The sequence below is a fragment of the Panicum virgatum genome, chromosome 9K, assembly GCF_016808335.1.
Source record: "Panicum virgatum strain AP13 chromosome 9K, P.virgatum_v5, whole genome shotgun sequence".
NCBI lineage: Eukaryota > Viridiplantae > Streptophyta > Magnoliopsida > Poales > Poaceae > Panicum > Panicum virgatum.
Window position 1 is genome coordinate 21909065 of NC_053144.1, and position 16847 is coordinate 21925911.

Consider the following 16847-nt stretch of genomic DNA (forward strand, 5'->3'; position numbering starts at 1 on the left):
CATGTGAATTGTAATAATTAAACTTAAATATGCAATTAATACTTACTGTAAACTGTAGGAACCAGGTCTTCGAAGGACCTGCTGCTCACGGGTGCGGGTTGATCGGACCTGCTTCTTCCACGCGGTGAACCAGGGCAAAACGGGCCTCCAGGTCATCCCTCCACGAGGCCGCCACCACACGCGGACCTACAGCCTCCCCGACGATAGGGAGGCCGAGGAGGTAGGCCACGTCCTGCAGCGTAGGAGTCATCTCCCCACACGGGAGATGGAACGTGTGTGTCTCCGGCCTCACGCTGCTCACGGGTGCGGGTTGATCGGACCTGCTTCTTCCACGCGGTGAACCAGGGCAAAACGGGCCTCCAGGTCATCCCTCCACGAGGCCGCCACCACACGCGGACCTACAGCCTCCCCGACGATAGGGAGGCCGAGGAGGTAGGCCACGTCCTGCAGCGTAGGAGTCATCTCCCCACACGGGAGATGGAACGTGTGTGTCTCCGGCCTCCATCTATCAACGAGCGCCGTCAGGAGGGATCGGTCGAGCTGAACAAGCCCACTCTCGACAAGACGGCCCAGAGTCAGTAGACCGGACTCACGTAACCTGCAATAAACAAAATTGTCGAAACAAAGGAATACCGACGAATACATAAGTGATAAACAATAAAATTTCATTACATACATGTCAACCCAATCGTGGTGTATAGAGATCTGCTCCCCAGGTGGACGAGGACGTAGCACCTCTAGGGCTCGGTGCTCAACTGCTGCAAAGAAAGACCTGTGGCTCGAGTCGATAACTGGGTCTAGCAAGGAGTCCATCTCCGTACCTACATTCAAAAATATATGAGAACACATAGATACATATATGTTCCATACAAACTGGACGCACGATATTTATACATTACATATAGGTTCGATACAAACTGGACGCATGATTGATACATAGGTACATATATGTTCCATACAAACTGGACGCACGATTACTACATATTATAGATATGTTCGATACAAACTCCACGCACGATTAGTATATAGGTACAAACTGCACACTGGTGGATCATGACACCGAGTGACTTCCACGAGCAATTCTCGCCGATAGTCGTCTGAACGTAGGAGGTGCTCCATCTCTGGGATTTCCGGAAGGACCGACGTCAGCAGCATCGTGAAGTGCATTCTGAGGACACTTCTTATAGTTGTGACCCAATGCTCCACATTGGCTGCAATGCTTTTGTGCCTTACTTGCCTCGGACTCGTCCATACCATTCCGAATACGACGTGTCTGACGGCGGCCTTTGCCTTTCTTAGTGGCTGGATCAGGAATAAACATCTTATCCTCATTATCCTGAATGAAAGGTTCTACTATTCCAATCCCGTATACCACATATCCCCAGGTGGATACAACTGTTTTCTTGCTGAAGTAAGGTGAAACATATACTCCTGACTGCAACCCAGACTCTACACATGCCGCAATGAGATGCGAGCATGGCAAATGCAATAACTTAGGCTTCATGCAGGAGCAGAAGGCTTTGCCATCTACTGTAATCAAACTATCATGTACCACCCTATCTCTACGGATACCATGACCAGTTCTATCCTTACATAGAACTTCAAATCTATGCTCCATTTTACCTGCCGTATGACGCGGTGTAGTTTGGCCTTTTCTATCTTCTGTTGCATATATTGTGTCACTCTTGTCCAAAACTGAATTTGGGGGTTGTTGATGTTTATGCTTGCAGCCATGTAACGCTCTCTGAAATACTTCATGCACCCATACATGATGAACTCAACAATTCCCACAAGAGGAAAGGCACGACAACGCCGCATAACCATATTGAAACACTCTGCATGGTTCATTGTCTGAATATCATACCGCATTCCGTTAGTATCATAAAGGAATGACCATTTCTCCTTAGGTGCACCTCGAATCCAGTGTGAAAATGACTTCTCAATTGAATTCGTAGCCTCTGCAGCCTGACTCGTGCTGGTTCCTGATGCCCTTACCTTTACTTGCTCTGCAGACAACTGATCAAGCATCTGCCATAAAGCATTAAATTTTCTCTATTGATTTTGAATGCACAACCTCTTAAACATGTTCTTAAGATCCTTGTTCTTGAAGTGGTCATAGAAGTTTGCACTCATATGCCTAATGCACCACCTGTTGTGGATATCGGGCCATAATAGAGGCGTTGTCGTAGCTCCGCGTTGCAATTTCATTATTGATTGTAGCAGACCTGCATGACTATCACTAATAAGGCACACATCTGGACGTGCAGCAACAACATGAACCTTCACTCGTTCAAGGAACCAATACCAACTGTCTAAGTTCTCATTCTCAACAAATGCAAATGCGAGCGAAACTATTTAGTTGTTGCAATCTACCCCGATTGCGGTGAGTATCTGACCTTTATACCTTTCAGTCAGAAATGTGCCATCAATGCAGATCACCGGAAGACAACACTGAAATGCCCTGACACAGGCACCTAGGCAAAAGAAGGCTCATTGCTGAATGCTTTGCCCCCTTGTCACGGCTAGTACGAGGTATGTGTCATAAAAGCTTGTAGGATTTCTAGCAGCAACCTGGGATAACATACGAGGTAGGTTATCATATGATGCCTCGTATGTGTCGAACCGCATCTCGAACACATTTTGTTTAGCCCGCCATGTCTTCAAATAACTAATGGTGTACTGGTAAGTCTGCTCAATGTGTCGAACAATCATTTTTGGCTCATAATTTAGGTTGTCCATAATCAACCCATATATTTTTTTTGCAACAAACTCGCATGATATATTGCGATGCGAGGGCTGAACTTCTGACAGCAAACAAGTGTGCTCTATCACAATGGAACATTTTCAGTCCGACTTCTATTTTCCCTTGAATGCATGTACTCACCATTGACATCCATCATTCACACACTTCACCTCATATTCTTTACTGCCAGACTTCACGACTCTAAATTCTCGCTTCAATGATATTGCCCATAGTCTCACAGCATCTTTTACGGCTTCAATGTTTGGATATGTTGCACCTTGCACTACCTCATTCCCTCCGTACTCCCACTCCTGATTTCGTACGTCTTCTACGACATGATTGCCAAAACCATGCTCATTCCACTCTTTTGGCAATGAGTACTGCTCGTCATCAGATGAGTCCTCATATTCTTCCATCTCCATTGCGGCTTGGTCTTCTGCCTCCATCTCGTCCACGATGCTATGTATCCTCTCTTCCTCATCAGTAAGGCCATGTGGTCCGATATTTTGGTTCTCTATCTCTTCTGACTCATCTTACTCAACATAGTTGGTCTCTCTTCGAATACTCGGAGTTGCTTGATCTGCACCATGTCGGATTTCATTTTGTGTCTTCTCCCGAGTTTGAACAAGAATGGCCAGAGGCCACCCACGCTCTAGAGCTGCTTGCATGTATTTCTGCCAGTCATCAGTGCTATGTGTTATCATCAATTCTCATAAATCACTTTATACTACCCAATTAACAAGAGAATGGACGGTCATCATATGTGTCTCCGGATCAACACGGAACCCACGCTGCAGCCACTTATATATGGAACCAAAACTCCTCTCCAGAGGTTTATCTATGGCGCTGGATGTGCACTTAAAGGCAGAAAGGTCTACTCCATTTGGCCCATACAAAATATTGTAGTCACCAAAAAATACTTGAAACTGCATCTTGCTCGACATATCTGTATATCACAGAATACTTGTCGAGTTATACTCTTTACTTCACTACCTTATTCAATAATCCTTAAAAACTAAGTATGGATTTCAACTACAACATTTAAGTATTCATAACTACGTGATGACACTCAAATTCTATACTGCATATGCGAAATTCTATTCTAAATCGTAATTAATTTATAAACACGTCTCTAATAGTACTGCAATTGTAATAATAAATGCGTAGTCTTAATTTCCTAAACTAATAATAAACGCGTATCCTTAAACTCCTACTTAAATTGGTTCTACTATAGCACTAATTAAATTTAATTACTCTACAATATCAATGGAAAAATACATAAGTTAAATATAATTACTTGCAGATCACAAGTGCGCAATCCGGTAGGATTTCGCCGCTTCCCTTCTTCTCACCTCTCTTTTTTTCTGGATTTTTGGTGGAATTTTTGGGCTCAAATGAGGAGGGAATGGTGGTGGGGGGCTTATATAGAGGGGGGACCTTGTCGCCCGAGGGGGGAAGGGCGACATGCCCCCCTGTCGCCCGTTGGGCCGGCGCCCGCGCCGTCTTGACCATGGTCCTGTCGCCCGAGGGGGGGCGATCCCCCGCCGCCGAGCCCCGCGCCGCGCTGAACGAGGACCGATTTGCAAATATTTTTTTAACAAAAAAAGGCCTGTCGCCCCCTACCTGGGCGACAGGGGGCTTGTCGCCCTTCCCATGGACGACAGGGGCCTATTTTTGAAATTTCTTGGAACGGCCATATATTTTTGAAATTTTAATTTTTTTAAATATATAAATGAAAAAAGGCCCATTTCAGAGGTGACTGACTGACACCGTGCCCACAGGCTCGTCGGCCCATAGAGGGCAAACAGAGCTCTTCTACGGCGCTCTCTGCTAGACTGCTCTGCCGCAACGGCGGCTTGGTTCATTTCGCTCTGCATGGCTGCGTCAGAGGGCAAACAAAGCTACTCTACGCTCTACAGCACAGGCGCGCAGCTGTAGTTACGTCCTCTGCTAATCATAATGTAAAGTGTTTAAGTTTTGTCCTAATCGAATCCTGATAGACTTTTGTTTCTGTAACAGACGGAGTACCGGAGTAGCTATTTATTAGAAAGTTAGAATCCTGCAGGTGTTTTTCAGGCTTCGTGGCAAGTTCAAGTTTTAGCTATAGCTGGTGGTTTGCAGCAAGATCTCAACGCCACGCTATTTTATTTCCGAGGGCATCCCAACACTACTTGGAGTGCATGCGGCATTAGTGGAAAGAAAAGAAAAAAGAGAAAGGTCAGCAAAAAAAAACACACACACAGAGAGAGAGAGAGAGAGAGAGAGAGAGAGTTCTGATCCAAAAGATCTGCACTGCATTGTAGTATAACACACTTGCTGAGTTGCTGTAGTCAATCGAATTCAGCTTCTTGAAACTAACATACATAGGCAGGCACTAGCTGCTAATACTACTACTAGACCATACAGCAGCAGGGGCGGGGAGAGGAAACCGGTCAAGTCCTTTTCGCTGCTACAGCATTGCACCCCCAGTGGAAGCAAACACAAGGCCACCATCATATACAAACCAACACTCCAAACCGATCTGCACGCGTCAAGTTAAATAGGGAGAAAAATTAAAATCCCAATCCGACGGCTAGCTAAGCTTCTTCTCCTCCTCCTCCTCCTTCCTTCACCGATCAATGGTTCCAATCGCCTGCCCCGTTCTTGATGATTGCTTCAGACGCCACGTCAGTAGCCTAGGTGGCCCATCTCCCAGTTGAGCGTGGACGCCACCCTGTCGTGGTACGGCACGTACTCCTGCGCGAAAACCCGACACGTCAGCACGCCTTCGAATTCATCAGCGAGAAAAGAAAAGAAAAGGCCGTGACGCACCTCGAGCTTGTCCATGAGCTCCTGCGCGGTGGGCGCGAGCACGATGATGCGGCGGGCGCTGGGGTTGATGAACCCCTCCTCCACGGCCTTGTCGATGAAGGTCAGCAGCGCGTTGTAGTAGCCGTCCACGTTCAGCAGCCCGACCTGCAGGAAGAAGACGCGCGCGCGGCCCACCAGTCGGTCAGTTAGAGGAAAGTTCATTCGGAAGATCGAGGAGCAGCTGCAGCTGCAGCTGCGCGCCTACTTTCCGTAGCACTTACCGGCTTGTGGTGGATGCCCAGCTGCGCCCACGTGATGACCTCGAGCAGCTCCTCCAGCGTCCCGTACCCTCCTGCATTGATCGACGGGCTCAGCTAGTCAGGTTCGGTTCGGCTCGGTACAGAACGGGCGGTCACTCTCGGGCGGCTGGACACGCCGGCGGCCTACGACGACGCCCGGCCAACAGCCAGCGTACGCCCCCTGCTCCAATTATTGGGCTAGGCCACTGTGCGTTGGTCACTTTGGTCTTTGGAGACACGCACGCATGTGGGAGGCGCAGTACTGTGGTGATGCCCTACACACTGTGCTGCGCCTGCGTAGCTGTAAGCCCTGCCCGAGTGCAGGTGGCATGTTTCTTTGTTTGGCAAAGCCACGTACTCCTAGTGGTGGATGTGCAACTGTGCACGTCGCCACCTGATCCCCGTGACCGTGAGATCTACTGTACATACCGAGTGCTCGTAACTCGTAGCCGCAGCAGTAAAAATCTACTAATCTAGTAAAATCCATTGCTCTCAGGCTGCGCGAGTGACTACAGCTCGGGAGTGGGTGGGTGCAGTGGCTCACCGGGCAGGGCGATGAATGCGTCGGACTGGCGCGCCATCTCCGCCTTCCTCTGGTGCATGTCGGCCACCGGACGCACCTCCCCGACCGTCTCGCCGCTGATCTGCAGAGATTTAAAAAAAAGGAAACGATTTCACCTCCTGGTCAGATACGATTTTACCGTGAGTGCTGCATCTGCAAGGGGGATGGTGCGTGATCTGCATGCTAATGATGCCTGCTGGCTTGGTCTCTCTACGACTCTACGTTCGGGGGAATGGCGTGGTATGATTGTGCTCGGGGGAAGCAGAAACTGACCCTCTTGACCGTTTGGGAAAGGTAAAAGGTCGTAGCAGCCAGGAGCTGAGCAGCTACTAATAACTGCTACTAGTACTATCTAGGAGGAGGACCACGCCAAGGCCACGGAGCACAAGAGCATACATGACGTGCTCGAGTGATGAATGCCCACGGGACCAACGGGTAAATTGTACTGTAGTGCCCTAGAGCAGAGATAGTAAAGTAGTAAAAAAAGAATTTTGAAACACGTTTCACCATTCGTCCATTCCTGAAGCTGGAACTCGAGGTCACTGGCACTGTGGCACATACTATTCGAACCCTAGGCACAAAAACAAACCACCAGGGCTTTAGGGGATGGATGATGCCACGGCAGGACTTTTGGGGGAAAGCAAATGGCGTAATTGTTTGGTCTTAAACGTCCTCACGCCAAGATCTGGGATTCGTGCCAAAAGGCACGTTCTAGGACTAGCAGTACGACCGGCTCCCGATCGGCCGATTTGTTTTGCGCCCCAAGCGCCATGTCCCCCGGGACTCTAGCACGCGGCGCCCAGAGCCCAAACTCCCAAGCCCCATTTGATAACCACTTCTACGCCGCTCCTGAAGCACTAGGGCCGTGTTTAGTTGCGCGTTGTAAAGCTTTTGAAAAGACATCTTTCTATATTTGAAGTACTAAACATAGATTAATCACAAAAATAATTTCAGAACTTGTCTGTAAATCGCGAGACGAATCTAATGAGTCTAATTAATCCATCATTAGAGGTTATTTACTGTAGCATTACTGTAGCAATTTAGCATCTAATTACAGTCTAATTAGGTTCATTAGATTCGTCTCGCCATTTACCGACAGCAGTCGCAATGTGTTTTTTATTTCGTCTAGATTTAAATCTCCATGCATATGCCGGAAATTTTTTTTGGAATTTTGATTTTTTTAACTAAACACGGCCTAGGCAAGTAGGCATAGGCAACTCCCGGACGTGAGCGCGTGGTCATGAACTCATGATTTGGATGGATGGGTCTGGGGCCGGCGCTGGCGCTGGCGCGCTGCTGCACTGCCACACCTACTCACTGGCAGGCCACACCTACTCTGAGGGGTTGTGGCATTTTCTTTTACTGGTTGTTTTTTTCTGAAGTATTTTTTGTTACTGGTTGTACGTAGGAGTAGTATCAGATTTGGCGATCAAGCAACTAGCAAGCAGGTGTGTGTGACATGCAATGCAAGTATGGAACGGTAGTGGAGACTGGAGACGAGGGCAGGCAGGCAGGCAGGCAGGCAGACAAGACGTACCTCCGGTGTCATGAGCGTCTTGGGAATGACCCTGCGCGTGGACAGCAACATGACAAAAAGACAGCGATCAGCACTGGAGGAGGAACGGCCGAACGGGCCAACCCACACACGTGACACGCCCACGCGGGGCAAAACATTCTCCTGGGGATGAGGGCTCATCCCCCCCCCCCCCCCCCTCCATCCACCACGGCAGGTGCGTGCTTACCCGATGACGTGGCGGCCGCCGTCGTAGACGGCCTGGGAGACGAGCCCCATCAGCCCGATGCTGCCGCCGCCGTACACCAGGTCGATGCTCCGCGCCACCTGCACACGCCGCGTCCATATCCATCAGTCACCGCTCGCGCGCGCGAGGGTTACAAACTTGTCAAAAAAAAAAGAAATGAACTTGTGATGCGTGAGTCGTGTCGCGTGGGCGCGCCGGCGCCGCGGCTGCGACCGTTCCCCGGCGCGGTCCGCGCAGGCACACGGACGGGACCGCGCGCTCGGGGTCGGGGTGGCCGCTCCTGCTCGGCTCTGCCTCGCTGCCAGCTGCGGCTGGCGAGCTGGTGGCCCATGGCTCATTTATTGTGGAGCCGTGAATGCCGTAGGGCCGCCGGCGCGACGACTGCCAGTGCCTGCCGCGCCACGAGGCGAGCGCCGAGCGCGCCCACGCGCGCCACTGCGCAGGGGACGGCGCAGGCACGGCAGGGGAGGTGCGCCCTCCCAAATTGGGAGGAGATCAGGAGAAGAGAGGAGCGGCGCGGGTGCCTGGTGCCCCTTGTGTCGGGTCATGGGCAAAGGTTCTGGGGACGCGGCCTGCGCATGGCGTGCGGGGGCGGCGCACGGACGGAAGCGGAAACAAGAGGAGGGATCTGCAGAAAGTGCAGTGCAGGGGCTTGCTGATGGTTACTGCTGCTGTGCTGCACCTGAATTTTGCATCATTCGAGCTTACTCTGTGTGTGTGTTCGTGTATGTGCACTGCAGTATACAGATGGATCATGTTCGTGTACTAGCTGTATGCTGCAAAGGATCAGGCGACAGAGCCAGGGGAGCTAGGCGGCACAGCACCACGCCAAGTTTGTGCCGTCGTCTCGTAGATAGAGCAGACACGTACAGAACCGCTAAAGAAGTGCAGCAGCTAGCTAGTACTGGGGGCACGGTGTGAGCTTCACAGGGCGTGGGTTCAGTGGGTTAATTACCAGCTCGTTGCCGAGCTCAATGGCGGCGTCGTGGTAGCTCCGCTTCTTGCCCTGGCTGCTGCCGCAGAAGACGCAGATCCTCTTGAACCTCGACTGCCTCATCGTCATGGCCGCTCACCTCCCTCTGCTTCTCCTTCCTCACTTCTCGGTCTACCTCGCGGCGGCTACCCGTACGTCTCTCTCTCTCTCTCTCTCTCTCTCTAGCCTAGCCTCCGCCTCGCTCCCGTCGCTGCTGCTGCTGCTGCCGCGGCGGCGAGGTGGTGCACGGGGGTCACTGTGCCGGTGGCTATGGCGCAGGCGAGAAGCGCGCACTACAAGGGGTGTGGCCTGCCTCCTTGCTGCAGCCGATGCCCGGCGCCGAGTGCGCCACCACGGCTTATATAAAAGTGGGCGCGAGGAGAGAGAAAGCCCCGGGGGGCCGGGGTGGCAGTACGACGAGTGGAGAAAAAAAGAACGGAGAAAGAAATTAGAAATGCATGCACATGGAGGAAATGGAGGAAAGGAGAGGAGAGGAGAAGAGGAAGACGCTCCCGCGCCCACCCAAGGGCCAGAGAGGCCCCGCGAGCGACGCTGCCGGCCGGCCGGATAGCTGACCGGCTCGCCGGCTTGGCTAGCTTTTCCGGTGAAATGGACGGACTGGCTGGGGAGTATTGACGGCTGACTCACCTTATCTGTTTTGCCGGTGTGAATTGCGTCAAGGCGGAAATGCGTGCGGGTTATCTATCGATCTTTTGCAGCTAGCTAGGTCGTTTTTAGGAAAAGCAAAGCATGGTGTTGGCGCAGAACTAAGGCCAACACACAAAAATAGTTGAACGCACAGCGAGCAACGGCACGATGCAGCACTGATGCTCAGACCGGTCAGACCGGTCGGGTATACCGGTCAGACCGGTTGTCGCCGGGCATTATGCCGGCGGCGAGACCAACGAACGTCGCCCGGGAAGGACCCGTCGAGGCAGGCGCACGCAAGGTTGTTCTAGGGTCGGCAGGCCACCTAGAACGCCCTCAATCGATGTAGAGACGAAGGAGAAACAACAGATAGTAGATGAGAAAAAGCTAGGGCAAAACAAAGTAAAAAAATAAAAGTTGTATTGATTTGATCGATTGGATTTCCTAATCGGCCGTGACCCTTTATATTTATAGAGTGGGGTGGACTTATCCCGTAAGAAATCCTATTATAAGATTTAAATCTATTAAAATCCCTAGTTGTACTCGGATTCCACTTGGACCGGTCAGACCGGTCGGCTGCTGCAGGACCGACTACAGCATCTGACCGGTCAGATCGCTAGGGCATACCGGTCAGACCAGTCTGTATTGTCTAATGCCAATTTTGGTCGTCAACATATGCCCCCCTGTTCTTTGGCAAAACTTGCGTGCCAAAGAACACTCTTCTGGACCAAAATTGTCTAAAGGCGATGAATACATCGGCCATTTTTTGTGCTAAGAGCGATAATAATTTATCGGCCATATCTTGCTTCTTCTTCAAGCTGACGACGAAACAACTTGCTTGGGCCTACATACCAGCTTCATGGTCGCCGACTTTGCTGGTACAACCTCCGCTTACTGTTCCATGGACTCTTTCTTGCGCATCCTTTGCAACCTCCTCTTTTGAGTGTGAGACAAACCTGAGGGACACCACCTCGGCTGTAGATATTTTGAATCTTGTTTTATGTTCTTCTCACACTCCTTGCTGCAATCAGTGTCCCTTTTGACCAGATTATCGCTAATCGGTCTTTGCGAAGCAAAACTTAGATATATAGGAGGATACTGAATATAATATGACTGCATGTGCGTCCTACTATAATCCAAAGGCATAAAACAAGGATACCAACAATACCAAGCAGCAATCGGCTCATTAAATAAATTACCTTGGCTTAAACTCAATTGCACTTGAGACGATGATGATTTTGTATCCTTAATTTTATCTAGCCGTCCCTTCTGCTTCTGGACGACTCCTTTCTTCTCATATTTGGCCAAGAGTTCTTTAAAACTCGGCCTTTCTTTTTGCTTATTGTTTCTGGAATTTTTTCCAGAACTCCCAGAGTGACCGGTCAGACCGGTCTGAGCAGACCTGGTGCCTTTTTTCTGTTCTTACCCCCCGAGCGTTGAATCCTTCAATAAATCTTCAGGGATCTTCTTCACTGGAGCTTCCTGGTGAGATTTCGAGGGCTCAAATCTCTCTTCACCGATAATTACATTTTCCCCTCTAGTTGACTCGGCTTGATTCGGCCGAATTAACACTTTGGGATTACTCAACTCAAGCACATATGTATGTGCAGGAAAAGGATTCTGATCCACTTTCATTTGTGGAACAATTATTCGGCCTTCATTAACAGCCGATTGAATCTGTCTCTGAAGCACATTACAATCATTAGTCGCATGAGAGAAAGTATTATGAAATTTGCAATAAGCTCGCCGCTTTAATTCTTCAAGCGGCGGTATGACATGTGACATCTTGATGTATCCATTTTTATACAATTCATCAAATATTCTCTCGCATTTGGATACATCAAAAGTAAATCTTTCCTGCCGTTCTTTGTGAATCGGCTTAAGAGAACCGCACACGCAAGGTTTATCATTGGAGGGCCAAACAAATTCAGCGGCATAAATGTCTTTACCTTCATCGTTCGAACAATTGGAATCACACACAAGCACATAAACAGGACGATTAGGTTTTTCGTTGGACTTTTGAGAATCTCTAGTTTCTTTAGCTCGGCTTTCATTAGCCAGAGCTTTTTGTAGTAATTGACTAACATCTAGAAATTCTTGTCCCTCTAGCTTTGCTTTATGAAAATCAAATAAACTAGCAAAAGCTAGATCACCCAAATCTCTATCAGAAATTGTCAAACTATAGCATCGGTTTCTAGTATCTCTAAATCTTCTAATATACTCAGAAACACCTTCATGTATTTTTTGTTTAACCGATGAAAGATGTGACAATCTCAATTTAGTTTCACCAGTAAAGAAATAATCATGGAATTTCTGCTCTAGATCAGCAGAAGCAAAAACTGAATTGGGTGGCAATGAAATAAACCAAGTAAATGCAGCACCCGATAGAGATAAAGAAAATAATCTCAATTTATAAATGTCATTAGCGCTAGCTTCACCACATTGTATAATAAATTTACCAATATGCTCCAATGGAGTTGTACTATCATCACCAATGAATTTAACAAATTCAGGAATTTTAAACCCTTGAGGATGTGCAACATAATAGTAATTCACAGGGTATGGTCTTTGATAAGATCGGCATTTGGCTTTAGGATCTATACCAAAAGTTTGCCGAAATATCTTAATCACCTCATCTTTAATACTACCTGATCCAACATCGTCGGCGTTAAGCCGATTAGTGATTGATGTATTATTAGGTTGAGCAAAGTTCGGCGGTGTAGAATGTCGCAACGAACTTGATGCCCTATATGACACATTGACGTTAGGTGATGCATAATAATTAATTTGGCTTCACTGATTAGCCGAATTAGTCACAATAGCATTATTAGTTGGAATTGCTGAACCATACATTGTCTTATCAGTATTAGATGTGGATGTATTATTACCGACAGATTTCATACCAAGATGTATTTCAATTCGGCTAAAGCGATCGTCAAACATATCATGCATATTTTGGCCAATAAATTCCAACTTATTATTCACATGAGAAGAAACAGCATCATCTATAGCATTAACTATTTCGGAATTAATGATAGGCTGTTCGTTCTCATCGAATTTTACCTCAAACTGTGAAGCGTCGAAGGCACCATCCGTCATGACCTTCCCTTGCCGGTCGATGGGGAAGTGCGAGATGTACTGGTTCATAACTTATTCTTCCAGCTTCTGGATCTCTTTCTCCTTCTCTTCTCTAATTTTCTGGATCTCCTTCTCCTTATCTTCTCTGATCTTCTTCTGGACGCCATCAAGAATCTTCTGATGCTCGACCGAAATTTGTTGAACATTCGGCCTCCGGATATTGGCAGAATCAACTTCACCAGTTTTAGGAATACCGGCCATGGCAACCGATTTATTTCTTCTTGTCCCCAGCGGAGTCGCCAAAAATATATTGGCGTAGAACTAGGGCCAACACACGAAAACGCTTGAACGCGCAGCGAGCGACGGCACGATGCAGCACTGATGCTCAGACCGGTCAAGCCGGCGACGAGACCAACGAACGTCGCCCGGGAAGGACCCGTCGGGGCAGGCGCACGCAGGGTTGTTCTAGGGTCAGCATGCCACCTAGAACGCCCTCAATCAACGTAGAGATGAAGGAGGAACAACAGATAGTAGATGGGAAAAAGCTAGGGCAAAAAGAAAGTAAAAAGGTAAAAGTTGTATTGATTTGATCGATTAGATTTCCTAATCGGCCGTGACCCTTTATATTTATAGGGTGGGGTGGACTTATCCCACAAGAAATACTATTGCAAGATCTAAATCTATTTAAATCCCTAGTTGTACTCGGATTCCACTTGGACCGGTCAAACCGGTCGACCCTACCGGTCAGACCGGTCGGCTGCTGCCGGAACGACTACAGCGTTTGACCTGTCAGACCGCTAGGGCGTACCGGTCAAACCGATCTGTATTGTCTAATGCCAATTTTAGTCGTCAATATATGTTGATAGCCAAAATTGGCACCAACCGGTCTGACCGGTTTAACCGAGCGGTCTGACCGGTCGAGGCACTGTGGCCTGTCCGGTAGGGACCGACCGGTCTGATCGGTAGGTCCGACCGGTCTGACCGGTCCAGGTAGAGTCCGAGTACAACTAGGGTTTTTCAAAAATTTAGATCTGTAAATAGGATTTCTTGCGGGATAAGTCCACCCCACCCTATAAATATAAAGGGTCACGGCCGATTAGGGAATCCAATCGATCAAAATACAAAAAAAAAATCTACTATTTCATTACCTTTACTTTTCTTCCTCGTTATCTTACATTTCCAACATCGACGTGCTATTCTTCTCTCATCTCCATGGCGTTTGAGGACGCCCTAGCTAGCCTGCCGAGCCTAGGGCAACCGTACGTGCGCTTGCCCCGACGGGGTCCCTCCCGGGTGAGCGTTTGTCGAATCGTCGCCGTTCTGCACGGCGACCGGTCTGACCGGTCCCTCTGACCGGTCTAACCGCTCCATGCAGGAGGCGCTGCAAGGAGCCCCTCCTCGCACCGCGCGATCTAGCGCGTTCGTGTGTTGACCAGAAAAGGCGTCAACACAAATTGGCGACTCCACTGGGGAAGATAATCAGGTTATCATGACCGATTTTTCAAACCCTAGCCATATGGCGACACGTGATAAGCTACTTGAGGAGTATAAGCGAGAATACGATGGAGCAATTAGAAGATTATTCTTGTCCCGCTGCTATACAGAGCAAGGAGTCAAGAAGATAAAGGAGTGTCAGATACCATCCACCAATGAAATATTAATGGAGATGCGATCTTCAGGTACTTTATCTAATGTTATATCCAGTGTTGTCAAAGATTTGATTGATCAAATAGAAAGTTCAATTCAAGTTCCTATTGTTCAAAAGTTGGTTATTGAAAAGCCGACTAATAATCCTTGCAAAAATTTGCCTGATGTTGCTGATCAAGATACAATTCGGCCGTCCCAAGCCGAAATTGTTGAACTAAAATCCTCTAATAAGAGCACAGAGACTAAATCTAGTACTTCAACGCTCGGGGGCAACAAAACAAAGGCAAAGATGCTGGTTGCATTGCAACCGGTTTGACCGGTTCCACGACCGGTCTAACCGGTTCATCTAGGGTTTTGCAAAATAAATCAAAACCTAAGATGATTAAGCCAAAGAAACCTGAGATCGGTGTTTGGAAAACCGTTCAAGCTAAAGGTCATAGCAAGCATCAAAAAGCAAAACCGAAGCCCATTGGAGAGTTTCCGGCTAAATCTCAAAATCAAAGAGATACAAAAGATGCTAGTTGGCCTAATAAATCCAAACAACCAAGGTCATCTCCAAAATGCCAGTTCCATGATAAAAATCGGCAATGGAATAATTTTTCTACATCGATGTCGTTTCCGTCATATGGATCTCTTATGCATATGCCATGGGGTGCTTATTTCAATATGCCTTATTCTTGTACACCGTGGTTTCATAATTCATATATGCCGTCTCTTCCTACATGTTTGCAACCAAATTATATTACTTATAGGGAGCCGGCAATTAGTGAGCCATCACCTACAAAAAGTGGCCGTTTTGATTCTAAAAATTGGCCTGTGCAGAAAAGAAAATACAAAGTGATCAAGCAAGTCTATCGTGTCAAAAAAGATGGACAATTGAATAAAAATTCAAATTTGACACAAGATAAAGAAAAGCCGACTGTTGAAGAAATATCGGCTAGTTCTGTTGATAAAATTGTCCCTGATATTGAACATGTTTCAAACGATATGGCTGAACAACAATCAAGTTCGGCTGGGGGGCAAGACAAGAAGAAGAAAGCCGACAACAAGTCGACTGGTCTGACCGGTGCTCCCAGTAAATCTGGGAACTCCTCCAAAATCAAGACAAGGCCGAGTTTTAAGGAACTCTTGGCCAAATATGAGAAGGAAGGGAGTGCTCAGAGACAGAAAGGGCGACCAAGCGAAGTCAAGGATACGGGATCATCGTCAAGACATCAAGAGCAATTGAGTCAAGGTAATTATACTTCATCTAGTGGACCGATTGCTCCATGGTATTGCTGGTATCCTTACTTTTATACACCTATGGATTATAATAGGATGCATATGCAATCATATTATATTCAATATCCTCCTATGTATCCAAATCATGCATTACTACAAAGACCGATTGTTGTTAGCAATAATCCGGTCAAGCAAGATGTTGATTGCAGCAAAGAGAATGAGAAGAGCAAGGAGCAAGATTCAAAATATTTATAGCCGAGGTAGTGTCCCTCAGGCTTGTCTCATACTCAGAAGCGAAGGCTGCAATGTATGCGTAAGAAGGAGGCAATAGAACAACAAGTGGAGGCCGTGCCAAAGACGTCAGCAACAATGAAGAAGGTGTGGCGGCCCAAACAAGTTGTTTCAACATCGACTTGAGCAAAACATGACCGATAATTGTTTATCGCCTTTAGTACAAAAATGGCTGATGTCGTGTTAATCATCGCCCTTAGACAATTTTAGCTCAGAAAAATATTTTTTTGAAAAGCAAGCTTTACCAAAAAAATAGGGGGCATATGTTGACAGTCAAAATTGGCACCAACCGATCTGACCGGTCTAACCGAGCGGTCTGACCGGTCGAGGCACTGTGGCCTGTCCGGCAGGGGCCGACCGGTCTGACCGGTCCGGGTAGTGTCCGAGTACAATTAGGGTTTTTTTTATAGATTTAGATCTGTAAACAGGATTTTTTGCGGGATAAGTCCACCCCACCTTATAAATATAAAGGGTCACGGCCGATTAGGGAATCCAATCGACCAAAATACAAAACAAATCTACTATTTCATTACCTATACTTTTCTTCCTCGTTATCCTACTTTTCCAACCTCGACATGTTATTCTTCTCACGTCTTCATAGCGTTTGAGGACGCTCTAACTGGCCTGCCGAGCCTGACGGTGTGTTGGGTACAGCAGGACCCGTCAGCTGATTAGCGCCCGCCTCTCTTTCCGCGGAGGCGCTGTGTTTGACTAGTGTAGTTTTGCTCCAAGGTTTTGAGATGAGTAGTGCGTGCCTTCTTTTTTTTTTTGCTTCTTCATTCCATCAGATATTCGGATCCCAGTTCTAGCACAACGCAGAATGCTAGAATAATGC

General features: G+C 47.8%; 1 protein-coding gene across 1 annotated transcript; it reads right to left on the bottom strand.

The window, feature by feature from the left end:
- Positions 1–5043: 5043 nt before the first annotated feature.
- LOC120650762 (probable cytokinin riboside 5'-monophosphate phosphoribohydrolase LOGL10) lies at positions 5044–9561 on the bottom strand. Its single transcript, XM_039928019.1, has 7 exons — positions 9110–9561; positions 8137–8234; positions 7932–7962; positions 6377–6476; positions 5815–5885; positions 5555–5698; positions 5044–5479 (listed from the first exon to the last, which is right to left on the bottom strand). The coding sequence occupies exons 1-7, from the start codon at positions 9215–9217 to the stop codon at positions 5411–5413; spliced, it is 621 nt and encodes a 206-aa protein (XP_039783953.1). The 5' UTR covers positions 9218–9561; the 3' UTR covers positions 5044–5410.
- Positions 9562–16847: the final 7286 nt, after the last annotated feature.